Source organism: Dipodomys spectabilis, unplaced genomic scaffold (genome assembly GCF_019054845.1).
Source record: "Dipodomys spectabilis isolate Male_0828 unplaced genomic scaffold, ASM1905484v1 ptg000006l, whole genome shotgun sequence".
Classification (NCBI taxonomy): domain Eukaryota; kingdom Metazoa; phylum Chordata; class Mammalia; order Rodentia; family Heteromyidae; genus Dipodomys; species Dipodomys spectabilis.
In genome coordinates, this window is record NW_024870683.1 from 18,786,802 (window position 1) to 18,814,540 (window position 27,739).

At 44.1% G+C, this 27,739-nt stretch overlaps 1 protein-coding gene across 1 annotated transcript in view; it reads right to left on the reverse strand.

Annotated features, from left to right (window-relative positions):
- Positions 1-20,382: 20,382 nt before the first annotated feature.
- Ptpn3 (protein tyrosine phosphatase non-receptor type 3) overlaps positions 20,383-27,739 on the reverse strand; it is a 105,699-nt gene continuing 98,342 nt past the window's right edge. Inside the window, exons 23-26 of the mRNA XM_042697644.1 lie at positions 24,716-24,844; positions 24,263-24,408; positions 23,686-23,821; positions 20,383-21,994 (exon numbers count right to left, since the gene is read on the reverse strand). Of these exons, the coding sequence (XP_042553578.1) occupies positions 21,917-21,994; positions 23,686-23,821; positions 24,263-24,408; positions 24,716-24,844 (489 nt within the window). The 3' untranslated portion in view covers positions 20,383-21,916. The remainder of the gene's footprint in view (positions 21,995-23,685; positions 23,822-24,262; positions 24,409-24,715; positions 24,845-27,739) is intronic.

A 27,739-nucleotide genomic window follows, 5' to 3' on the forward strand; every position in this document is an offset into this window, starting at 1 on the left:
AATGAAACAGCAAAAAGCTGGAATGAGAGGCATGGCTCAAGTGGTAGAGTGCAAGCTGTGAGTAGATAAAACAAGGCAAGGGTGTGAGACCTTGAGTTCAAGCTCTAGTTCTGATGATCCATAAGGAATCTATACTGCCAAGGGGAAAACAATCATGTTATATTATGATAAACACTTCGGAATATATGACTATCAAGACTTTTTAATGATATAAGGAAATGGTCATGACACAACTGTATTAATGAAATTGAATATGCATTATGATACAAACAGTGTAAAAATAGCTGTAAGTTGTGCACAAGAAACTGGTGAAGAGTCCCAAAATGTTTGTGCTTTCTACACATGAAGTATAGATGACTTTATTCATTTTATAGACCATCCTGGAAAGACCCATATTGAATATGTAGGAAAATATTATTAAAGGTACAACATCTAAAATCTGTAAAATGCCAGGCAGCGGTGGCTCATGCCTGTAACCCTAGCTATTCAGGAGGCTGCGACTTGAGGATCACAGCTCAAATCCAGCTCAGGCAGGAAAGTCTGTGAGACTCTTAACTCCAATAAACCACCAGAAAACCAGAAGTGGCGCTGTGGCTCAAGCGGTAGAGCGCTAGCCTTGAGCTGAAGAGCTAAGGGACAGTGCCCAGGCCCTGAGTTCAAGCCCATGACATAAATAAATAAATAAATAAATAAATAAATAAATAAAATCTGTAAAACATTCTCTCATTCAGGGCCTCAATTGGTAACAAGAAGCACATTCAAATCACTTTCTTTTCTGGTACCAGTCCTGGGACTTGAACAGAGTCTAGGCACTGTCCCTGAGATTTTTGATTCAAGGCTAGTGTTCTACCACTTGAGCCACAGTTCTACTTCCAGCTTTTTGATGGTTAATTAAGAGATAAGTGTCTCATAGACTTTCCTGCACAGGCTGACTTTGAACTGTGGTCTTCAGATCTTAGTCTCCTGAGTAGCTAGGATTGATTAGAGGCTTAAGCCACCTGAGCCCAGTACAACTTACATTTTGAGGATGGTTGGCAACAAATTTAAATACAACAGCATGGGAATGCAGGGGCTGCTGTAGGATCTCTGATCTGGCAGCAACCATCCTTAAGATGAAGGGAAGAGAGACAAGGAAGGAGTTAACTGAACCTTAAGTTGAAGAAACAGGCAGTCAAAATCCAATGATCCTTTCCTCTGATTTCCTGTGGCTCTCTACTAGACAGAACCAGCTAGAAGCTTATACACTGCATAGGGTCTGAATTAGGAGGCCCAGAGCAAGAGGCAAAAGGATAGATGGAGGGTGAGGGATATAGAGTATAACCAGAGCAGAGTTTTAAAAAGGGATTTATGGGGAAAAAACTCAAGTAATTTATTCAATGGAGCTAGTTTGGATGTTAGGGGATTTCTCGTCTAACTGTATCTATCTTCAATTTTAAAGTATATTATTACCAGCTTCTTCATTGGCACCTCTAGGCATAGGCAACCCCCTTACCACTCCTGGAAAACCCCAACTCTTTGAACAAAAATGGTTATTAGAGAGAGAGAGAGAGTAAGTGCTGTAATGAGAAGAGCAGAGATTAAAAACAATGACTGCCACTTGGACAATTTGTCTTGGTCTGTTTCCTCATGTGTAAAATCACAGCAGAGGCATGTATCTAACAGATTCATTGTGACTATAAGAAGCCATCACAAATAGGAAGAAACCGTGTACACCTCACACATGGGAAGCCCCTGAATGATGCAGCTGGAAACTATTTTGTTGTTGTTGTTGTTGTTGTTTTTAAGATAGAGGTTTACGATGTAGTCCAGGTTAGTCTTGAATTTATGACCCTCTTGTTTCAGTATCTCAAATGTTGGGATTACAGGCATGTACCACCACACCCAGCTCTTCTGGAAATTTCTATCTATAGGTGCCTTAGTAACCTAGAGCATGTTCTCGATCCTTCTCTTAAGGGCCCTTCAGATGCTGAAAGATAACTGGAATATTCCCCTTACCGAGTGTTCTCTGCTTCAAACTAAGTTTTTATATTTCCTTTGGCCATTTTTGTTTCTTTTGAAGATACTTTCTCTTCCTCCAAATGAGGGTTTGTCTTGTTCTCAATGGCCCAATTCCAAAGCTAGAGTGGATTGCATAGAGGAAGTATTTGACTCATTCGATTCCCATCTTGGAAGTTCCAAATAGAAGTAGCTCCTCTCTCCTGCCAGGAGCAAGGGAATATGAGGTATGGAAATCCTGGCAGCCAAGTTTTCTGCCAGGTAACTGAAGTAGGTTGGATGGGACAAAGGATGAAAGTGATCCTGGGAGGAACAGAAAGATGAGGAGTGGTAGAATTCAGGCATCTGGTTGCCATTGCTCTGAAGCCCAGCGCTTTCTCTGTCCCTCCAGGGCACTGTTACTCTGTTCTTCCAGAATTCTGTGAACTAATGAAGTCCCTTTATTTTAAACCAATTCTCAAGTAAAAGGGTTCCATTGGCCACATTTGAAAGTGGAGGGCCTGGGCTTCCAGGATGAAAACCTGAGTTTGGCCGGTGGCTCACGCCTGTAATCTTAGCTACTCAGGAGGCTGGGATCTGAGGATCCCAGTTCAAAGCCAGCCCGGGCAGGAAAGTCCGTGAGACTCTTATCTCCAATAAACCACTAGAAAACCAGAAGTGGTGCTGTGGCTCAAGTGGTAGAGCACTAGCCTTGAGCTGAAGAGCTGAGGGACAGCGCCCAGGCCCAGAGTTCAAGCCCCATGACCAAAAAAAAAAAAAAAAAAGAAAGAAAAGAAAAAAAGAAAAGCTGAGTTTGAATTCAGAATCAACTGTTGAGCAGCCCTGTGACCTTGAGGACGCTAAACTACTCCGTGCCTATTTTCTTAAACAACAACTCCACACCCTCACTCTCCACCATATTGTATGTAGTAAGAAAGGCTAGTGTATGGAAAGCCCCCTTTGGTACCTGGCACACACAGATGTCTCAAGTTTGCAGCTAATTCAGATATTCACATGAGCTGTCATAAAAATCAGTTTTCCCAGCTTTGAACTTATACTGACTTTTTGAGTCGAATTGAGCGATCTTAAGAATTTCCCTGTGCTCAATCTCCCCTTTGTTAATCCCCAAGAAATTGTTTAATAGGAATGTTGAAAGTTTTGAAGAGACAGATGTTCTTCTGTCCCCAAGGAAGCCTCTGACTTGTGTTGTTTACAGCTTCATGATAGGAGCCACGGCAGCAATCCACGTTTAAAGAAGTCTTTCTCCTCTGCTGCGTGCACATTCTTGGGGCCTTTCCCAGAAAAGACTTTCCAGAATCATTGTCCTAGAAAGCCACACACAGATGGCCTGTCTGCTGAACCGCCACACATTACAGTCAATTCACATTCAACCATAATGGTGATATGCAAAAAAAAAAATCCAAACCCTTTGACTTGCAATGAGAAGATTCTGAGTTCCAATCCCAGCTCAAGAAATGTCCAGGCTTTTTTTGGTTTCTAGTAAGTGTTTGCTGGTAGTATAGAAACATCAAGCAGAATGTTTCATTCACGTATAATTCATTCAACACATATTTAATGAGCACACTTTATGATTCAGGCCCTGTAGGGGCTGGAATGGGAGTCAGAAGATGAATACCTACTACTTATCTCAAAGAGAAAAATCTCTTCAGATCCTACAGAAAGAGATCACAAGCATGCCTATAATTTAATGAGTGCAGTAGTCACTGTAACTAATGGTAGGAGCTTCAATAAACAGCCCTCACCAAAGGAATGGTCAATTCCTTTAGCAATAGCTTACATGACTGCTTCCTGACTAGCCAAGCCACCAGCACCTCTACCTACCCTGATGTTATCTTAAAATGTCTTTTCAATTTTATCTCCACTCTGAACTCCTTCTCTGAGTATTTCTATTCAAATTCCTGCAATAGGCAAACTGATGAGCTTAGCAAGTCAAGCCCTCCTAAGCTGTTAGCAATCTTATAGGCTGATGCCTTTGTGCTGGGACTTAACCTCTGCACCAATTGGCTGTGGGGAGTCCAGAGGGTGGGGGAAGAATGTCAGAGCCCTAGGGATTCTCTATCAGAAGGAAGAGTAGGGGTGGGGAAGTGGTGTGAGAAAGGAGTCTAGTGTATTTTTTTGGGTGGAGCACAATGGCTTGAACTCAGGGCCTTGCATTTTTCTATGCAGGCCCAATGCTCCTTGACCTATGTCCATGACCCTTTTTGCTAAAGTCGTTTTTCAAATAAATCCCCATGTTCATGCTTAGACCAGTCTGGACCATGATCCTCCTTTTTATACTCTATCTATCTATCTATCTATCTATCTATCTATCTATCTATCTATCTATCTATCTATCTATCTATCTATCTATCTATGTCAGTCATGGGGCTTGAACTCTGGGCCTGGGCACTGTCCCTCAACTCTTCAGCTCAAGGCTAGTGCTCTACCACTGGAGCCACAGCACTACCTCCAGCTTTTTTTGCTTATGTGGTGCTGAGGAATTGAACCCAGGGCCTCATGCATGCAAGGCAAGCACTCTACCACTGAGCCACCTTCCCAGTCCCCTTTTTATACTTCTTGTGTAGCTAAGCCTGTAGGTGTGAACCACTGTGCCAAGCCTTGGGTCCAGCATATTTTAAAGGATAGTTGGCTTCAGAGTGAATGAAGCCCCTGAAAGTCCAGGTTAAGAGGAAGAATCAGGGCTGGGAATGTGGCTTGCCTTGCACTCATGAGGCCCAGGGTTTGATTCCTCAGTACCACATAAACAGAAAAGGCCGGAAGTGGCACTGTGGCCCAAGTGGTAGAGTGATGGCCTTGAGCTGAAGAGCTCAGGGACAGTGCCTATGCACAGAGTTCAAGCCCCATGACTGACAAAAAAAAAAAAAAAAAAGAGGGAGAATCAGATGCTGAGTCCAACCAAGAAGAAGGCAGGGCTGCTGCCCCTATGTTCTTGTTAAGGAGAAAACCAGTTTGATTTGGAGTGAAGGTTTCAAGGAGGCAGGGTGAGAAGAGGGTATGTGTGGAATGAAGCTTTGTGGGGGTGGCCCTGCCCAGTTTCAAGGAGTCTCAGATTCTAGATATCAGAGAAGGATCATGGGAAGGAGGTAGTGGAGAGCCCAGAAACAGTGCAAAAGAGGTGACCATCCGTCAAGTGTCAACTTCCTCCACAGTGAGCCCTCAGCCTGCCCCTGGGACAGGTGCTTCCAAACCATGGGCTGGGGCCTGCCACTCAGTATTTTCTCCCATTTCTCTAGGTCACCTTACAGCAACCACCAGTACCTCAAATCTCTGCAGCAGCCTTTCCTCCTGCAGGAGGGCCTACCTGAGAGATGTAAAACAAGGGTCCCACAGTTTCATTTTTCATTGCCTTAATCATCTCTCAAGTTGTAGAAGATAGGGCCAGAGGTGTTATCTGCTATCTAGGATGCTGCCTACTACCAGAGTGCCTAGTCTGATGCCGCTATTTAAATCCAGTGATATTTAAGTAAGTTTACTTCTCTGAACCTCTGTCAATGGACAATTGCTCATCAGTTTGTTCATTCCATAACCGTTTACTGAACACAAGTTGTGTGATTAGGGTTGGGGTCACAACAAAGAGCAAGACAGATGCTTGCTTGAAGATCAGCTTCTAAGGCAACACTGTCCAATAGAAAGAACTTTGCAATGATGGGAATGTTCTATCACTTGTGTGGCCCACGATGGTGGGCACTAGACACATGTGGCTAATGAGCACTGATAGGATGGAAACATCTCGGTCCATTTCTCTCTTTCAGTACCAGTACAGTTAAGACTTTATGGGTGCTGGCCTGTTTCCATCATGTGTGCATAATACAATGTGGAAGATAAAGACAGAGCTGTCGTCTGGATGTTGTGCTCCCTCAGAATTCATACATGGAGGCCCAACCACCCTCACCACTATGGTATTAGGAGGTACAGCTTTGGGAGGTCATTAGGTCATAAGGGTGGAGTCCTCATGAACAGGGTTAGTGCCCTATAAGGGCTGAGGAGACCAAAGTTCTTCCCTTTCACTAGGTAGAAAACAGTGAAAAGATAGCCAGTGAACTAGAAAGTGAGTCCTTTAAGAAAAGTGAGGGGCCAGACACTGGTGACTCACACCTGTAATCCTAGCTACACAAGAGGCTGAGATCTGAGGATCGTGGTTCAAAGTCAGCCCATGCAGGAAAGTCCATGAGTCTCTTATCTCCAATTAACATGAGAAAACTAAAAGTGGCACTGTGGCTCAAGTGGTAGAGTGCTCCCCTTGAGCTAAAGAGCTCAAGGACAGTGCCCAGGCCCAGAATTCAAGCCCCACAATCAACAAAAAGAAAAGAAAAAGGAAAAGGAAAAGAAAAGAAAAGTGAGGGAAGGGGTGGGTTGGGAAGGATGGGTGAGAAGTTAACAGGGTTGATATTAAGACACATTGTATTCATGTAGTCATTCATGCTTTGTTGAATGGTAAGCTCCTTTGTATAACTACTTAAAGTTAATAAAAATATCATTTTAAAAAAAGAAACAAGAAGAGTGAGTCCTCACTAGACAGAGAATATGCTGGCACATTGATCATAGAACTTCAATTTCCAGAGCTATGAGGAATAGATTTCTTTGGCTTATAAGCTAGTCAGTGTATGAATTTTAATATTTCATATGATTGGGGTTGGGGTTAGAGATTTCATTCCCTCCTAAAATGACAGTCCAGCCACCAGCTCTGTGCTTCCCCAGGGAGATGGGAACAAGTTGACGGTTGAAAAGAAACTAGGATGAGAAACATTCCTTCTCTGTCTTCTTGGCCACATGCAGATGTGGGGGCTGAGTTTGTATCACCTGTGAGGTATGGGGATCCTAAGTGGAGAAATGAATGCAAAAACTTCTTCAGAGCAGATAAAACTTAGGAGATCTGAGGACTCTTGAGACCACAATACAGGAAAACCTCCAGCCAGGGGTCAGGGGTGCTCACAGAAATCCTCTGAAGTGAGTGTGCGATACATTTACAATCCCACAGGAGCAAATAAGCCATACACAGTTAGCAGCTGCCACAAATTGAGTTTTGGAGCCCAAGAACAATATAGCATAACCTGAAAGCTTGAGGCAAGCAGGTTTAAAACGTTTGAAGACACAGTTACTTCAAGCCCTGAAGCAAGAGCAGCACAAAATAACAAGGATAAGCAGGTTTGATGAAGATCTGCACAGAAATTCTAGGAACGATGTAATACAGTTCTCAAAATTAAGGGAAACCTTGAGGCCAGAAATCGGAGGTAAAAAGACATGGCTTTTCAAAGGATGTTTTTGTTAATGATAAAATCGTTAGTCTTCTGAGAATCAGACACTATTTCAGGCATTGCAAATATATTACTGCATTTCATCTGCTTGGCTGCTCTACTAAGTGAGTAACACTGCTCTTCTTCCTCTTCTTTCTTCCTCTCCCTTTCTTCCTCTCCTCTTCCTTTCTCCCTCCTCCTTCCCTTCTTCTCTTCATCCTTTACCTCTTCTTCCAGTCTTCCTCTGTCTCTTCTTTCCTTCTCCTCTCCCCCTCCTCTTCTCTACCTTTCTCCTCCTCCTGCTGCTCTTTTTCTGAATCGTCTTCCTTTGTAGCCTAAGATGGTCTGGAACTTACAAGATGTACCCATGGAGCAGTTATTTCTAGGACAGTCAAGGAGGAATAATTCTATTAAGAATGCCAGTATTATTAGAAACGGCAGCATTAGTAGAAACAGAAGCATTTTACAGGTGTCATTTCATGGATTCCTTCTAGCAACCTTTCATAGTAGGGGTTACCATCACCTCCATTTTACAAAGCATTGCTTCTTTAATGTTGACAAAGTCACCCAATAGTTTTCTGCAGTTTAAATCAAGGCCAGTTGAATTCATCGTCCAGGCTCTCAACAATGGTGCTCAGGAGCTAGCGGGTATCCAGTCCATGATCACTGCATTAGATGGTACTGAATACAGTGGTCATCAACCTCCAACTGATTTCAAAGGTTCCTAAAGTATAGGAACCTTTCTCTCAGGCAATCAGAGCTCCCAGGGTCTTGTGGAAACTTACAGAGTTATTTGTGCCTAGAGTCATAAATGGTCAGAAGCTAGACACATGTACTTACAGAGATGATATTTCCTATCCTCATTTTCATGCGCTCTCAAAACCTTCCTCGATAGGTTTTCTTGTATCTTGTTGTTTCCATTTGCTCTTGGAGAGCATTCAAGAGTAGTAAGCAATACTAATAATATAGGATGTGGACTATTACTAGTAAATAAGAACAATACAGAATAATAGATTGTATATTATAGAAGAATATATATTATAAGAAAATAATGATTCAGAAGAAAAATAATGAAGGAGCAAAAGTTTTCCTCATTCTTGTTTGTGACTATAGCATATTCCAGGGAAGGAATGTCATAGTTTCTCTAACTAGGGCTGGGCTGTAGCTCGGTATAGGGTGACTTCTCAGCATGCTCAAGATACTGGACTCAGTCACTAGAAACACAGCAGCAAACATTATTTAACTAGACCTGCATGATGGGCATCCAGCTTGTTCCCTCTCTCCTACCATTACCATGCCTCATTACGATGTTGGATGCTCAGTCTACAGATGGAGAATCTGTTCCTGAACGTTGAATTGCTGGGACAAAGCCAAATGCATTTGCAATAGAGGTTATACCTAACCGATTACACAAAAGTCATTGAGACCTTTTGAAGAAGAATTTTTTTTTCTTTCACATGATAAAAAAACCATAAAACAACTATAACAAAGAATCATAAAACACAAAACATAGCAATTATGGAAAGACCTAAGCTGCTCCTAGAGATGCTCATAAATCTTCAGAGCCTGTTTTTGTGTATAGACATATACACAAGCACCCCTTGGCCCTCAGTTGCTTAGTTCTTTTAATCTAGACTTTTGCCCTGAAAACTGTGTTATAATCATGTTTTATTTTATTTGGACATTCTTTGTAAGTAGTATTTTCATGATTGCAGTAATCTTGTGACAGGATCACATCACAATGTGTTGACCCTCATCCTTAATATTATACATTTGTTTCTAAGTTTTCCATATTTGAGAAACCTCAGCAATGAGTGCTGTTGTATATAAATCACAGTTCCAAATCCTGTTTTGTTTCCTAATCACTTTTAATTTTCATCATTAGAATCAGTGACAAGTAGTTTTTCCTATGCATATTTTATTTTAGCATGAGAATTGATAACTACAAGTTGGGCTCGAGAATTTGAATTCAATCTTCTAGAAGGTTGTACTCATTTATACTCCAATGCTCCTGTTTTGCTGCTCCCTTATCAACGTTAAATTCTTTTAAATTTTTTACTACCGTTAAGCAGTTGCACGAAGGAGGTGCCATATAATAAAACAGTTGATGAATACAGAGCAACTTGATCAGTGTCACCTCTTCAACATTCTCTCCCCACCTTTGACCGACCCTCTCACTTACTTTTCTTAATTTTGTTGTATATACAATGAATTCTTGACTGCATTCTCTCCCAGCCTTCTTTCCACCATTTGTTCTCCCCCTCTTCCCTTGGCCCTATTCCCCCAAGTTGGATGAATCCATTTCCTGGTCCAACATTGACTCTTAAAGGGAATTTAGCAAAAGGTTGCACCTACTGTATTTTTGTTGTTGGTGGTGGTGGTAGTAGAGCTTGAACTCAGGGCCTGGGTACAGTCCCTGAGCTCTTTTGCTCAAGTTCTACCACTTTAAGACACAACTACACGTCCTGTTTTGGAGTAGTTAATTGGAGATAAGAGTCTCGTGAGGACTTTTCTCCCAGGGCTGGCTTGGAATCGTGATCTTCAGATCTCAGCCTCCTGAGTAGGCAGGATTACAGGTATGAGCCACCAGCTCCTGGCCTACTATATATATATATTTTTATTGTTGTTGGATTGTTTTTGAAACTATGATACCTAGGCTTGCCTCAAACTTCTGGTTTTAAGAGATCATCCTGTCTCAGCCTCCTGAGTTGCTGGAGTTGCAGGCACATGCCATCAAGCTCTGCTTGTATTTTTCTTTGGATTATGTATGTAAGTCTTGCTTATTATTTTTAAAATGCAGAAATCAACAAAATTTAAAAAAACAAAACAAGGGCTGGGAAGGTGGCTCAGTGGTAAAGTGCTTGCCTGGCATGTATGAGGCCCTGGGTTCGATTCCTCAGCACCACATAAGCAGAAAAAGCCAGAAATAGTCCTGTGGCTCAAATGGTAGAGCACTAGCCTAGAGCTGAAGAGCTAAGGGACAGTGCTCAGGCCTAGAGTTCAGGACCCATGACTGACAAAAAAAAAAAAAAAAAAGACAAAAAACAAATTTCCTATGAAAAGTTTTCAGAAATCTTAAAGGTTGGGCATTGGAGTGAATACCTATAATCCTAGCATTCAGGAAGCTAAGGCAGAAGGATTGTGAATCATAAATTCAAAGACCAGCCTAGGCTATAAGGTAAGACCCTGTCTCAAAACAAAAGCTTCCTTACTCTTTAAAACGCAATATTGATCTAATATTGTTGACTTCCTTTCACTATTCAAATATCTTTTCCATAAAAATGATCATTACATATGCTTCAATTTCACCTAGATTTAGTTAAAAATGGCATCTCATTTTAATGTTATATTTATTGAAAATACTTTTATCCGTTTCTTGATTACTGTTTTTATTGTGTTTATGATGCTCTGAATTGTGGTGTGGAAAGCTCTAGAAATCTTATTCTATCCTTCTATCCACAGCCCTTAAAACACTTCTTGCTATGAGGACAGGATGCTAAATAACATAGGAAGATGACAGGGGTGGCTCACGCCTGTAATCCTAGATACTTAGGAGGTTGAGATCTGAGGATCGCAGTTCAAAGTCCATGACTCTCTTATCTCCAATTAACCACCAGAAAACCAAAAGTAGTGCTGTAACTCAAAGTGGTACAGTGGTAAAGGGCCTGGGCACTGAGTTCAAGCCACATGATCGACAAAAGAAAGAAAGAAAGGGAAAGAAAAAAGAAAGAAAGAAAGAAAGAAAGAAAGAAAGAAAGAAAGAAAGAAAGAAAGAAAGAAAGAAAGAAAGAAAGAAAGAAAGAAAGAAAAAAGAAAGAAAGAAAGAAGAAAGGAAGGAAGGAAGGAAGAGAAAAGAAAAAGGAAGATGATTAGCTTCACCAGAGCCTTGAGTAGCTACGCAACACTCTACTACTGAGCAACATTTCCAGTTCTTGAATGATTTTACTACTCTTGAAGATCTGACTTTGAAGTAATATAGTTTTAATTCAAATAACACAGAGCTGGAGCTGGGTAATTCTTGCATATCTGGATGAAGCTTCTGGACACTCTTCAGGGCAGCATGCCAAGTGTTCTGGTCTGATAGGCTCATTACAGAACTGACCAAAACATCAGTGCCTTAGTCTAGAGTGTAGCTCTCTCCAAATATCCCTCTCTTTCCTTGACATGCTGATTTTCACTGTCCCCCTCCTTCTTGGTAGTACTTGTGAGTTTAAGCTTGGAGCCTTGTATTTGGCAGTCAGGTAGGTACTCTACCTCTTAGAACAGGTCCTTCAGCCTTGTTTTTTGCTAGTTGATTTTGAGATAGGATCTCCCAGACTTTTATGCCCAGGTTGGCCTGAAACTTTAATCCTTTTCAGCTCAGTTTCCTCAACAGATAAAAATACAGGCATCAGCAACCAGCTTTGTAGCTGCTTGAGTCTAGTCATCAAGTGGTTTGCTATTCATCACTGGGCTACAGTGATTGTTCCAATGGGTGAGTATTTAACCTGAGATGCTCCAATAAAAACACTCCACAAAGCAGCACTAAGTTGGAATGGAGGGAGTGCTCTCTATTTTGGAACTTTAGAGACTGAAGCACAATATACTAGGTCATTTGAAGCCATCAAAAATAATGAAGACTGTAAGAAACAAAAGGAGTCAAGAGTCCAATTCCCTGCATCAGTAGCTCTTATATTTGATTTTGCTGGTAGGGTAAATGTTTTTCACTAATATTACTTTTTCATTAATATTAAGATCTTATTACTAATACATGCATTAGTAGCACTATTTCAACCTTGAAATGTATACAAATAATAAGCATTATAAAAATTTACACTACAATTGTAAACAAGAAGAGGAAAGGAACACCCATCTATAACCCTTCTGGATAAAGCCACTCTGAACCACAGTAGCCACGCTGACATTCTCCCAGCTTCCTTTTGCTATCTCTATATCACTTTATCTTTATCCATCCATCCATCCATCCACCAATCCATCTCTGATCTATTATCTACCACCTATCCATCATCTTTGTATCACCTGCTTTTGATCTATATCAGCAGTTTACCTTTTATCCATCTAAAACAATAATAGATTAACACAGCACTTTGATTTTCCACATAAATCAATCTGCATGATACTCCTTATCTCCCATACATAGACAAGCAACTGAAGTTCAGAAAAGCTTCCAGAAGGAAAGCAGGCTTAGAGAGGTTAGGTAACTTTAACCAAGGACCTGCATATCTGAGTGCTGTTGCACAAACAAGCCTTCAACACATTAGCCTTTGGGGACATTTCATATAGAAAATTTAACACAATATTAATACTCCATTATTTTGTGTTTTTTTAATGGCCAAATAATGTGCCATTATGTAGATATACCACATTTTGCTTATCCAGTCACTGGGTAATGGGTATGTGGATTGTTTCTACTTTTTGGCCTATGAAGAATTCTGTTCTAAACTTCTTTTTAGTTCTTAATAGCATGAAGGAAAAGGAAGATAGACCTCTTTCCTGAAGTAAAGGAGAAAGGTTTGAAAACAGGTTAAAAGTGTTTTCCTGGGAGGGCCTACCTGAGTCCAGTGTGCGTATAAGTAGGAAAAGAATAGTAATAGAGGAGATTGGAGGCTGGGTATCTAGAAGGAAAAGGTTAGCTCTTTGGTCACTGTACTCTTCTAACCAAGGCAAATAATAGAAATCTTACAAGTTTTTTGCAGCTGGGGGAAAGCTATTTTTGATGCACTTTAGCATTTGTTTTAGAGTGCGTTCCTCTAGGTTCCTCTCAGTTAATTCCAATTCAGGTTATCGAGTTTTTCTGGTGGCTTATAAATAGTGTGTCTTTTGTTTAGAAACTTGACTTACTGGCATGGATTATTATCAAGGTTGTTCTCATTTACACCCCTTCTGAGTTTGCCAGGTGGGCCTCTCTGGTCTCAGGGAAATTGGAGAGAGTTCAGTTTCTCTCTGGAGCTCCAGGGGCTTAGGTCAAAGTCATGTCACAGCAGGGCCCGAGACTTGCAGCAGCTCTGCTGTGAGCAGGGCTATGTCTTGGGTATGTCTTGAGTATTTTAAAGTATTTTATCTCTTGCACCCCCCACCCTTCACCATTCAGTTTTATCAGCTATGTTGATAGTTGTCACACATGACTTAATACATGCAGTACACAGAAATGAGATAGGAGGCTGATCAAATAGGACAGAGGGTGGGATTTGTGCAATTGACCCCTTGTGGGTGAGGAGACTTCATGTTGTGCTATGTCAGGCAAGAACACCTTTAAACTTTAGAAACCTGAAAAACGTTGGATGGCAAAGAAGTAGATTCTAGAGAGACATTTGATTTTGTTTACTCATCAACATTTGTAGACACCTCCACCACAGAGGGAGGATAACCTCCCGCATATCATGTTACAGGTACAAGAAAGTGCCATTTCCAGACTCTCTTGCAGCTAGGTGTATGCATGTAAGCTAGGCTCTGCCAGTGGAAAGCATCTGCCCTTCCCTATCCCCACCCAGCCCAGTCTGGCCAGAACTCAGAGAGGCTAAGGAGTATACTGCAATAGTTAGTTCCAGGGAGGTGACTGCTGAAGGGCCATTGATAGAGTGGGTCCAGAAATGTCAATGGTTCACACAGGGCTCTGTGCCTAGGGGCAGTGGCATAGAGTCTTTGGAGAATGTGTGGGTGGGATTTTTGGCACTGTTCCTGGTCACGCCACTCTAGAAGTGTCCCCATGCCTGCATGCACACATGCATTTTGTTTGTGGACATAGGAGAGGCTACAGAAGAGACAGCTCCTCCTGTTATTCACGGTTATCTGTGTCTGGCATTAAATGAAAAGAGGCAAGTGAAGGCCTCTCGCACACAAGGCTTATGCTTATCAAATGTGTATTCAGTCAGTTCATGGACTTGCTTTTGGGGGGTAACCAAGCAGTTCTGAAAGTCAACAGAAGTGCAGATTCTTACCCCAGAGTCTCCCATCCAAGAGATGGAAAGAGTTCCAGCTAGGGCAAAGAGGTCTCAGCTTAGACCAAAAAGTTACAAGCACTGCCAAGTTCTATGTGGATTCCAGAACACAACAGAACATGTCTTATGTGAGGAAGGATGGTCCACACTGTCAGCTTGCACAGTGCTAGGGGCTCAATTCAGTGTCATGTAGAGAAGGACAAAGATGGAGACCTAGCTGAGTGAGGGGAGCAGATGTCAGACCAGACAGGGGTGTGGTAGGTTTGAGGAGGGTGTGCTCCCCATTTACACTTTTGAACCCTACCTAAGAAAACCACATACAGTCCCTGTGCCAAGACCACCCATCTGCACAGGACATGGGGCCTGAGGTTTGGGCCTCTCTCTAGGCCCCACCTTGCTTTGCTCTAGAGAGCCAGGCTCTCTTCTTTGTGTTTCCAGAGGCTCTTGGGGAAAGGGAGGCTTCTGGGAGTTCAGGCATGCTGAGAAGGAAGAGAAAGTTCAGGGGCAGCTAGGACCTCTGAATACAATTGAGAATTTGCTGCAATGGATAGAATCATGTCCTCCATATTCATAGGTTGCAGCCATAACTTCCATGGGGATGATATTTGGAGCTGGGAGATAAATAGGTTTGGACAAGGTCATAAGGCCACTAAGCAAGGAGAAAAAGAGACCAAGCCTTGCTTACTTTGCCATTTGAGGACACGGTGTGAAGGCAGCAGCCTGCCAGCCAGCAACCAAATCAGCCAGCACCTTGATCTTGAAAGGCTCTCCAGAATAGTGAGAAAGAAATGTCATTCTACGAGTCACCCAGGCTCTGGTGTTACGTTATAGCAGGGAAAGCAGACTATGATAGTCATGCATTCACTCCAGAGAGGCTGTTTTAATGGGTGGATCTGATTACAGAAATATTTCTAATAAATTAAGATGTAAATAGGAACAACATGACAGTCACTACTGGAGCTATCTTGTTAGTGTCTGCAACAATAGTTCATCTTCAGCCATAGCTGCATGAGCCTCCTGAGACTGGTTATGTCCCTAATGTACTTCAGGGACAAAGACTAAGCTCACCGACTTTCCTACATATAGTGACACCCATATCTACACAACTGCTAACTGGAAAACTTCCTAGTCCTGGCTTCTCCCTGTATGTGCCTGTTAGCCATCAACCATCACTTTCCTTCTCCTGGGAGATAGGTTTGGGCTACAGCACTTACCTCCTTCCTCCTGCTACTGTATCCCCATGACTTTCAGTGTCTGCCTCCTCTTCTTCACTCTTCCTCTGGTTTGGACAGTCCTGTTGGAAGCCTAAGGGCAGCTTGGGGGAAATCCTGGACACTCACCTGATCACAACAGGAATCCAGCGGTTCAGGGACAAATACCCCAAGTGTCCAGAGTACACAGAGATGAAGATTGGCTTGCATAAGTTGCGGGTGGTGCACGTGTGAGGGGCCCCTGGGCAGGATGGTAAAGTTTCCTGAAGAGGTTTTGTCTGTGTCATCAGTCCATTCCTACCTAAACGATGTGTGCCCATGATGGTGTTGACTCTGGCTGACATGCTGAACTTCAAGGTGAGAGTGGGGAGGGCCAGTTTTGCTTCAATGAGAGATTTGTATTTGCTTCTGTGTGTACTGTCTTCCGTGGGTAATTCCTCATAGGTTAGACCTTCAGTAGATTTGAAGACAAGGAAAATGCAGAGGAGGCTGTCATGTGTCCAAATCATCATCTCGCTTCTTCATTGAAATTCCTGGGTTTGGGGTATATAAGGTATTATCTAGAACTCAGACAAGTTTTACCCTCTCTTGTAGTTAGTTAGCAGCCACATGACTAAAAAATTGTGGTGAAATGCATGTAAACCAGAGTAATACAAAACCTTAAGGAGTTACCTTCAAGGAAAAAGGAAGTATCGTAAAGGAAAAATGCCTTTCCTCTTTTTTTCTGGATGTGATGAGTAGAGGCAGAACAATATTGGACCAAGAGGAAGGCATAAAATAATATATTGAGGGAAACAAAGTGACCAAATTGGAGGAGCATGATTTCCTAATGATTGAGGAGCCACTGTTCTAGCTTGGGACTGTCAATATTTACATGAACAAAAAATAAATCAGATACCTTTAGTTATTCAATATTTTTTTGGAGTACTGGGATTTGAACTCAAGTGTTTTGTGCTTGCTGAACCAACACTCTGCTAGTGTCTGTGTTTTTTGTGGAGGTAGGATATCCCTTTATACCTGGGACAGAACTATGATCCCATTTGTGTTTCCTTTTGTTCCTGGGATGTCAGGCATGCACTACTCAGCCTAGCCATTGTGCTTTCCCCGATAGCTGGGGTAAAAACGCATACACTACCACACCCAGCCATCGGTTTGAAGTGTATGTAGGCGTAAGAGCCTAGCCTGGCTTTGAAACAAGATCCTGATCTCTGCCTCCCAAGTAGCTAGGCTTGAGCCTTATAATCTTGGCTTTTATTTTAGGTTTTGGGTGTAGAATTTGATACTTGAAAATTGGGATGCTGCAGATGACACCTAAATGTGATGAAGGAACTGGTAGGTCGGAAGATGGCAAAGGCACATATTGTCTCAGATAATGACAAAACATTTGGAGACTGTCGTCCATGGGATCTTGAAAAAGAGACCACATGCTGAGGCCCCAGCCACAGGCAATGGTGGGAGAGGAAAAGGTGTGAAGATGGTTCCAGGTTGCCTTTCCCAAGGTGCTATGAGAGTGAGCTGAGCCTGGGTTAGAGCCAGACAGACTGCAGACACCAAAGGAGGGCAGGGAGTGAGCCCCATTCTGCCCCAGGAACTGAGGTTTGTGGGCTGCACTCAGCTAATTAAAGTCCCGAAGTGTTGAAAATGCCAACTGTGTTTGTCCTCTAAAATGTAGCTATTAGCAGTGGCCTTGAAGAGAGAGGGAGATGGCTGGGCCAGCAAGACCTTCTTGGCTGTATGTGTGAGCCAGGCAGCTCCAGGACAGGTTGAGGTCAGGTGTCTATTCAGGGGGCAGACTCCTGCTCTGAAGTCTCCTTATCCACCCTGGGTAGCCTGTAGCAGGAATTCCCTGGCTCAAACTTTCCGCTTTCCCACCTCACAAGTGAGTTTTCAGTGGTTGTTCTTCTCCTACTCAGTGCTGTTTATAGAGCGAGGATGGGGTGGAGAACTAGTCTGTATTTATTTATTTATTGTGGTGCTAGGGATGGAACTCAGGGCCTTGAGCATGCTAGACCAGCTTATATCCTATTTTTTAAGTCATCTGAACCACTCTTCAAAATAATTTTACTTAGCTTCTTGTATAGTTTGCTGTTCCTTTGGGGGAAAAGATGGACAGGTTCCTTGTGGGGGGAAGAAGGGCAAAGGACTGAGCTACAACAGAGTCCACTGGTTGTTCCCTCAAGTTCATTCTTTTCTCATTTCTCAAATTGTAGCTAGGCACATGGTTGTTTTGAGTAAAAATCACCCTCCCAGCAGGTATGGCCCTGTGATGAAATTCTAATCAATGGGATGGTGAACATCCAGGTGATATCCCCTGGGTAAAAGTCTTGCTTTTACCCTCTCCTTCTTTCAGTTCTTAGTTGGCGTATGAACATGGCCCAGCTGCCATATGTATTCTGAGAATGGCAGAGCAACAAGGCTCTGCTGAACTACCCTGTAGCCCTACATGCTGTAGGATAAGCTGGTTCCTTGATTAAGCTACTTCTCTGATGACCATGGGATCTAATGCTGATGTGGAATTGGCCTTACAAGATCAAAGGAGAGATAGGGACTGGGGATGGTAGGCCCATGCTTCTAACCAAAGAGAAGGTGAGATGGGAAGAAAAGTATTCTCTTTCAATAGTTGATTGATATTTGGGGAGGGAGGGTGTGGAGAGGAAAGCAAGCAAGCAAAATAAGAAACGAAGCAGAAACCAAACATTCACAAGAATAAAAATGTCAACAGACAATAAGAGTATTGCATAGCTTGAATGTTTTTATATTGATAAAATTATTTCTCCAATAGTCACTGCAAGAACAGGTCAGAATGAAAAACATTCCCATATTTACAGAAAAAAAAAGTATTGCTCATCAATTAAGATACTTTTCAAAACAATATGGCTTAATACAATCCTTTGGTTGCTCCAAATGGAACAGGAGCTATCAAGATGGCAAGACAGCTGGCGTGAGACCCCATGAGTTTGGCTCCCTGGGTAAAAGTCCACCACGTAGGCTCTCCCTAGGATGACAGGCAAGAAGCAGTAGGTGGAAAGCCTTGTCTTTCTTTTCAATAGAGCACAGTTTGAAGGGCAAGCTCTCAGGGACAAGTTACGACAGTGAGATTTGTTGCTCTATGGTAGCTATCTAGATTTGGTTAAGAATTCATTTGACTTCTCTAGAATATGAAGCCCAGATGAAAAATCTTGATCTTTTCTAGTCCAGCTCAACTGTCCCCTTCTACATAAAAGGAAGCTGAGTGTAACAGCTTTTGCTTAGGTCCAGGCCTGGACTGAGTGTTGCCTCTACAATTGTCTCCCATTGATGCTGCCTCTGTATTGCCTCTCTTACTCCAAGTGATCATTTCTGTGTAACAAAAACATACGTCAACCAGAAGCATAAGGACATTTACCCTAAAATTTATACTCGTCTACATAAATGACCGTGGCAGGAAATTAATCATTGGTGTGACTTTGGGTTCCAGCATCCTCACCTCACCACACACAACCAAACTGAGTGGAATTGTTTTCTCTAGAAAATCAAAACACAGCACAGAGGTTCTAGAGAGCGACACCAGCAGGGAGTCGATCCTGATTAAGCCAGCACATTGACGTGTCTAATTAGATCTTCTAGAAAGCGCCAGAATGTAGGATGTTAATGGCTTCTCCATTCATATCTAGCCAAATTTCCCAGACAAAATATTTACCCTGCTTTGACTGCAGTTCTTCACTTAGGATGAATAAAGACTTCTTAAGAGAAATTGCTGAAGTGCAAGAAATGGTGAACCAGCAGTTCTTGAGCTATGCGTTTTAATTGGTCACATCTACAGTATTTACTTGTGTATTCTGTAAAAATTTTGCTCCTTTAGGTAATTTTCTTGTTTTGTCCTTTTCCAATATTTCAACTTTTTTCTTTCTTTCTTGGCAACATGTGCTGGGCTGGAAACTGCTGGCCCACACAGTGGCAGAATAAGGCTGGCGGCAACCTTTTCAAAGCTTTTTAGAAAATGTATGTAACCATAATAGCAGTGTTTTCACAGCCACATGAAAGTGTTTTGTTTTTAAAAATAATAAAACACCCATCTCCAAGGATACTTAAGACTTTTCAAGCATTTTTGCACTCAGGGTGCTGATGTACTTTTACCGAATGGCAATGATCTGCTAAATATCCTGGTGGTATTCAAATGTAGCCAGCGTCTCCTCCTTTTGGCGCTTGACGAAGAATGTTTCTGAGTCCAGATTGAGCAAAGCTACACTGGTATCCTTTACGTTCCTGCTCATGCGTTCTAGAAGAAAACTGCTCTCCTATAAAAACCTGACGAGATTCTCCTTCTGTTTGATGTGTTGGGGGCAGGGGGATCTTTGAGCAATCAGCGTTTCCAGTAGGAAAGTAGTAGGGTCAAGATGATATTCCAGGGATTGAAATTCATATGCATGAACTGATTCAGTTCTCATGTTTGACCCTAAGTCCTAGTATTGTTTCTCTTATTTTACAGATGAGGAAAACAGAGGAAACAAGAGCTACAACTCCTTGGTGCCTGTTTGAGAGCTAGTTAGTATTGAGTAGAATCAGGAACCAATTTCTCAGCTTTTATCCCAACTTTCCAGAAAGTATGGGGTTAAGGGCAATGGGTATCACCTCCTTCCCACTCATGCCATTTAGTAGTAAAATATGCATGGGGAAGAGACGGGAAATTTAGAGTAGAAATGCTGGGTCCAGATGGGTGCTGGTGGCTCACACCTATAATCCTAGCTACTCAGGAGGCTGAGATCTGAAGACCAAGGTTTGAAGCCAGCCTAGGCAGGAAAGTCCATGAGCCTCTTATCTTCAGTTAACGACCCCAAAAGCAGTACAGCACTCTGAGTTCAAGCCCTAGGACCAACACACACACACACACACACACACACACACACACACACACACACACACACACACACACACACACACACACACACACACACACACACACACACACACACACACACACACACACACGGAAAAAGAAAAAAATGCTGGGTCTGCAAATAAAGAACTTTTAGAAACCTTGCCCCCTCTAGATAGGTCTGTATCTACCTCAAACCGGAAATTATTTAAATTGGTCCAGTGTCTGCTAAATACCAAGATATTTCATTATGTGCACTGTAATATGCACACATCCCTTTTCTATAAATACCATTAAGAAACTGGCTGAGCTTCCTCTTCTGGATACACAAAAAAATGCTATTTAAAAATGTCACATTGAAATGCTTATGTAATTTATTTTCTTTAAATAATAATTTGCTACAATCCTGTCACAAATTAAAAAAAAATCAACACAGTATTCACAAAGGCAGAATTCCTTAGGACAATCATGGGGTAACTGAGAATAAATTAACATCAAATTGTGTGTATATTCAGATAGTCTGATCTTCTTCTTTGAAATGAAATGGAGACCATTGTAACTGAGGGTGAATGCACACATTTGTTCTTCTATACAGAGACTCATTCTTTATATAAACTCAACCGTAATTTGAATCGAGTTAGGAATCCTGAGAACACTTACCCGAGGGAGGGTGCATGCACACACATGCACACCCACCCGCAGGGGACTCGGGAGGAGCCGAGTTTTCCGTGGTCAGTGACTCCTATGTCTTTTCTCAGAAGGGCCAAAGATTTGGAATAGTTAGATGCTATCATTACCCCCCACCTTGGAAAATTGTCTCATTGAAGTAGCAGCAAATCCATGTCGTAGATTCAGTAGTCAGCGCGTCCAGTACTGGCATCTGAGTAGACAGGGAGAGGCTGAGAGGCTGGCAGAGGCAAGAGACACACCTGGCTTCTGGCTTCTTCCATTAAGACAAGGGCTCACATGCAGCCTGCTTAGTCTTGGCTGAAAGTCACCTGAATACCCATTATCAATCTGGTTCAGGCACTGGGTGTGAACCTGAAATGGTGAGGGGCGGGGAGGGAGCAAGGAAAGGGGAAAGCAGGGGTGTCTTAGGGATGATTCTCCAGAATCTGGGAGGAGACAGAGAGATGAGGCGAGGGAAGGAGGGCAGCACATGTACTGCTTTTGTCCTTAGCCCGAAGCCCCTGTGCCCTCCGTGTGGACATTCATCAGGGGTCCCTGGCATCAGCAGGCAGTGGGTTGAATACCAACTGCTCCAGTCCTGCCCAAGAGGCCTAGGAAGCTCAGCCCCGAGTCCTACGCATATCAACACACAAAACACCCAAGCAACCCTAAGAACCACACTACTGGTGGTTTCTGGGGGTCAACAGTCCTGCTGGCGTCCCCTCTCAGCTGCTTAGGAGGGCTGACAGGACACGATAATGTCTAGGGAGGAAGGCATTTGGACAGGCACCAAAACCGAGATCCCTTTGGCTTATTTCTCTCTGGCCTAAAGGAAGCCATAGCTGCATGCATATCTACAACAGTTCCTATGTACAGGATACCTCTTCTTTAGAAAGTTAAAGTGCCTGGGTTCAAATGTATTCATCCCTTTCCCACAGCAACCAGTTCCTCTTGAGGCCTCTGGAGGAAAGTGTGTCCCCCTGGGGAATGAGGAATGAACGCTTCACAGTTGTCCTAACTGGGATCCAGCCTCTGGACTAAGCCTTCTTCATACACACGAAGGATTGCTTCACACACAAACTTGTACTGGCTCTGGAAAAGAAGAAACAGGTCAAGTCCAGGATCTTCGGGAATGATGTATCCCGCTGTGTACTCAGGAGTCTTTGCATCGTTCTTGATGACTTGCTAAGAGCCTGGGCCATGGGTTGGGGCAGAGTGGGGTGAACTCAAGTCCTGCCTGATAAGTGAGGAGCTAGTTACTCCAGTGAAGCTCATCAAAATCCTCCTGTTGTGACTTGGAATACTTATGTATGCACAGGGTAAAGTGCAGACACAGGTGGGCTGGGCTCTGGGTGTGGGGTAAGGAGTCTGGATTTTGTCTTAAAAAGGAGGTCACTGAAAAATGCTCAGCAGGATATGGCTATTTATATGGCTTTCCCTCAGTTTCTGAGACTGGTTCCAGGATCCCCTGTAGATATACACATCCACAGATGTTCAAGTCCCTGATAAAAACTGGCACAGTATTTGACACAATCTATAAACAACCTCCACACTTAAATCACCTCTAGGTACTTACATTATCTAATGCAATGTAAAGGCTATGTGCACAGTTGTTATATCAGATGACTTAGGGAAAGAGGGCATGCGTTCCATATAGATGCAAAATTTCCCTTAATAGTTTTCCTTTGTGATCTAGCTGAATCCTTAGATTCAGATACACAGAGCTACTTATTAACATTAGATACATATTTCAGAGAGTATACAAGGAGAATCAAGAGCATGTAGAACTTCTCCAGCCAGGAACATCTGCCCAGGTAAGAGGCTCTTTCTTCTTAACCAGCAGTCAGATTGTCCATGTCATTAAACAAGACAGAGAATGACATTAGATACGCTGATTTCTTTTTTTTCTTCTGGTCATAACCAGAGTTCCTGGGCACAAACTAATATACAACTACAAGGGCTCACAATCTATTAGGGTAATCTCACAAACTGTCCACAAGCCATGAGGACCATAATACAGAGCTGGTAGGAACATAAAGTTCTTGTTCTTTGTTTTGCTTTGCTAGCTCCTTCTTGCTTACCCTGGGGGCTTGCCTGGAGGCCACTTCTGCAGGAAGTCTACCTTATTTTTCCAAGGCTTGCTTTAGATAGCTTTCCAGCATGTTCTCAGATACCCGGCATCCACCTATCACTGCTGAGATGTACAAAGGACTAACCCAGTTCTACTTGATGCAAGCTTAGGCGTCTCCCACTTGCACAATTAGCAGCTGAATGAATGAGTGAATGTGAATATGGAGGCCACTTTGTGGATGGAGAGATGAAGCTATGAGAAAGGCTAAGAGACCATTTAAAGGTGCCAGAGCCATTTCTTTCTATACTACCATCCTGCCTCTTGCAATTCTGGAGCAAAACCTAGAGATTTCCTCTTGAGGAAATCTGTGGTGCTAAGTGTGCAGTTATCAGGAGACAGCCCAGAGGAGGAGAAGAGGGAGGGAAGGGGCAGGGGAGCCCCAGGCCTTTGCTGACTTCTGATGGACAATGATGGGCTGTGGCTCCATGTGCAGAAGCAGGTGGAGCTGCTCCCTGGCAGCAGAACTCAGGCTGGGTGGGTGTGGGTTTTAGGGGTCTGGAGCCCCTGGCAAGTTCTGTGACCTTGGGCAGGTGACTCAGTTCCTTCAAGTCTCAGGCTCATCATAAAGCTCTTTTTCTCATGCCTGTGTCCAGCAAGCAGGAGCTCAGGACATGTGGACCATGGTTATTTTGATTATTGGATTTCTACTCACTGATGTCTGCACCATCATGGCACGCTGGTCTCGCATTTTCCGGACAATATCCAGTGGGTAAACAGGCAGGTTTCTTTCAATTAAGCACATGGCCGTTTCCATGGTGACTAGTACCCCTGTTCGACCTATTCCAGCGCTAGAGAGGGAGGAGAAACAGAGACTTGGGATCTGCCGGAGTAGCCTGTCTGCACAGCCCAGCCGAGCTGCTAGCCAGCGTCCTCAGAAACAGAGGAAACCTGGCTCTGGTATTCGAGAATACAAAGTATCCCCCCGCCCCAAGGTGTGTTCTCAGGCTAAGATAGCCTCTCCTTATAGGGCCTGAGACTGGGGCTTAACCGAAGGAGAGACACCCAGTACTAAGTGCCAAAGCCACGCTTTCTTAGTCACACCTGCAGTGAAGGGCAGATGGGAGCGGGGTAGGGTTCTCCTCTTTGGCTCTGGGTTACATTCATGTATTTATGAGTTTGTAGGGCTTTGTAAGAGCATACAACTTTGTGGGGGGGTGGATTTAGGGTAGGATTGGTATCTGCTGCTTTTCTCCAGGCCTTTCCCAAACAAATGGACAAAATCACAGTACCTGCAGTGAACTAAGACAGGCTCTCCATCCACTCTCAGGGACCTCACATAGTTCACAAATTCCAGGAAGTCTGAGGAGTCATCAGGCACGCCATGGTCAGGCCATGCAACATACTGGAGATGTGTCACAGTGTGTTCTTCTCCAGTCTGCAGAGATACGGGGGCTTCGGTGAATTCATCAAGACGGTGGGCCCTGCCTGAAACCAACCTAGATGGCCCCATTTCCTCCCACTGGGTCCCGCTCCGCTGTGGCACCTGCTAACTCCTGCCACCGCCTCTGGGACACCCATCCTGTTGGGCTCAGCTCAGCCATCTCCTCCAACACTGCCTTCCCCATCTCTCTTGCCTACTGCCATGGTACCTTACAGACCTGACCACCAGGGGGCCACAGAGCAGGCCTGGCTGTCTGGGACCACCTGGCCCCTACCCTCTACTGCCTCAGACTTCAGCTCACCTCCGTATTTGTGACCAGCATCTCTCGGGACACGTAGGCAATGGTACAGTCCTCTGACCGACACTGGATGTGAAAGACACCGTGGTCCATGACGGCAGGAGGATCTGGCCAGTACTGGTGACATTTGGTCTGTAAGAAACAGGGTGAGTGGACCTCCTCTGTGGGGGTTGGCTGCAGGGGGTGGAGCCCAGCCAGGAGGCTTCAGGAGGTCAAGAGACTTCTTTTCCTCCCCAGGGTTCCTTTAATAGATACCCAGCACAGGCCTCGGACATAGGCCTGGGCTTCTGAACTTCTGAACAGCCTCCCCTCTAACTCAGGCCCAGCCAGTCCCTCAGGCCCCTTTTCTGCTCTCAGCAGATCTTCCTGCCTCTGCCCTCCTCCCCCACAGGCAGGCACCTCAGGCTGGCACTTTTGGGTCAGACAGAGCCTAGCCTGTATCATCTCCATCTCCAGACCTGACGGCAAACAGTCATCTTGAAGTCTCTGATATTCAGTTTTTCACTTAAAAGGGGGGGATGGCACCTCCCTCCAGGGCAGTGACAGGCCGAAAGGTGTGCGAGGTATGGCTTACTTGAAGGTCAGGTCAACTGTCCTTATTACAGACATTGTACCAGTTGAGAAGTGGTGAGTAAAGAAACTTCCATGCTGAGATGGCCCTCCCTCACCCTCACAGAAAATTCTCTATGGATCCAGCATTCCCCTAAAAGATTAGGATCCCAGGCCTCAGAACACCAAGGAGCTCACCCAAGGCCAGAGCTGCAGTGACCTCTGTCACTGTCTCTAATGACTTAATACAGCTGTGGGTTCCCCAGTGTAGTGGAAGAAAAGGCTGTTTGTGGAACTTCTAGGTTTTGATCCTGGCTGATTAATAAGCTCGGTTAGTCTACTGGAATGTCTTGGGTAATTAATTTAATTTCTTTGAGCCTGTTTTTACTGTCTTTAGCATATAGGGAACTAAGCACTGAAGGGTGCTTTTCATGAGCACAATGGTATCTTGACTTCAGACATAACCCAAGATGGCTGTTGGTAGTTGTCTGTTTTTCATATGAATAAACTGAGGTTCAGAGGAGGAGTCAACCTGTGTCAGATCACAGGCATAGGAATGGGGTCTGAGCCAGAATTTCACTCCCAGGCTGTGATCTTAGGCAGGTAACTCAGGCAAAGGGCCTGGCGCTGTAGAAAGGGAAGTCACCAGAGGACAAAGTTCAGTGGAGCTGGCCAGTGGACAGGCGGGTGCTGGGAATAAAATCCCCCTAGACAAGATTTTGTGAGAGGAATGCAGACCGCTGAGCAGGAAGTGTGTCTCTCCTTCCATTCTCAAGCCATCCAGAGGCTTTGTGGAGACACTTCACAAAGGGAAATCTGACCATTGAAATAGCTTTGGAAAGGGTGCATGCATGCAGAGCAGAAGGAACATGCTGAAGGCTGGCTTCCTGGTGGGGAAGAGCATTATCCCCAGAAGATGAACTAGATGGGGTTGTGTGGGAGAGCCATAGACCCTCTTAAGCAGCTTTATTGGGAGGAGCTTGCTTTCTTGCTCTCTTGGTCAGTCAACAAAATATCCCTGGGATGGGTGTGTGTGTGTGGGGGGGGGAGGGGTTGTGATGAATCAGGTCAAGTATGGCACTATCTTTGAGATGCTCTCAGACCTGGGGTAGGTGGACAGAAAGAGGCGGTAGCCATCAGGACAAGGTGGCGGGAGCAGGGACTGAAGGCCTAGGGTGCTCCCTAGGCAGGTGGGTGAGGCAGAGGGTGTGGAACATACACGGTAAAGAGGATTCTGTGTGCTTAGGGCACAACACAGCCCACACAACTGCAACAGAGTGACAAGTCTGTCTGTGGAGCAGGACATACAGGCCCAGGCTCGCCTTCCGGCAAAGCCAGCTGCAAACTGTGCTCAGGGCCAGACTAGCCTAGGGAGAGACTGGGTCAGTGGTCACAAGAGAGGCTGCTGCAGTTCCCGCAGAGAAGTGCAAAGCCTCTGACAGCAGGCAGGCTGTGGGGATACGAGGAGGGGGTGGAGTGGGATACAGATGGTGGTCAGTGGGCGGGGGGGGTAAAGACTGTTGACTTGGGTGAGCCGATAGAGGCCTCTGGCTGGGGCGTGGGCTCTGAGGATGGGTGTGTGCATGTGTGTGTGGCTGGTGGCTTTGGGCTCATCTTGTGAGAGGACATTTGGGCAGACACGTCTAATAGGAAGGAGCTGATCTGGGCCAGGAGCCAGCGGAAGTCAGTATTCAGTTTCATTTGCTGGACCACTCACCAGGCAGGATGACACCTGACTCAGAAATAAGTGCCCTGGGGTGGGAGGGAGCCACATAGCCTGTACTTTGCCAAGCACAGATAACAAGAGTTTCCAGAGCACGGTGCCACTTCAAACCATTTCCTGTCATCCTCAAGGCACTCTGGGGTCCCTGATATTACAGAAAAGCCATCTGCCTTTGGTTCAGAGATGACAACGGAATCCAGAGTTGCTGACCCACTCAAAACACTTAGCTTGAGACAGGTCTGAGGTCATTTTGGCGTGTGTCTGTGTGTGTTTGTGGGGTGATACTTAGGTTTGAACTCAGGGCCTCACGTTTTCCTAGACAGGTGCTAACCAAGCCTTCAGCCCTTTTTCACATTTGTTATTTTAAGATTCCTGGGCTGCACCTAGACTTGGATCCCCAGTTTATGCTTCCCACTGCAGCTCAGATGATAGGCAGACAGCCCCATGCCCAGCTTCTTCCCTTGAGATGGAATCTTATGGATTTTTTGCCTAAGTCTAAGCTAGTCTAGAACTGTGATTTTTCTCAATGCTCAGCCTTCTGTTAGCTGGGATATGACAGATTCACACCACTATACCTAGCTATTAATTAAAAAGGGGTCTCACAAACTTCTTGCCTGGGCTGGCCTTGAATCTCAGTCCTCTCAAGCTCAGTCTCCCAATTAGCTAGGATTATAGACCACCATATATCCTGAGGTCATGCTTAATCCTCAAAACAACCCGAGAGAGAGAGACACTACTGCCAATGATGAGGACAC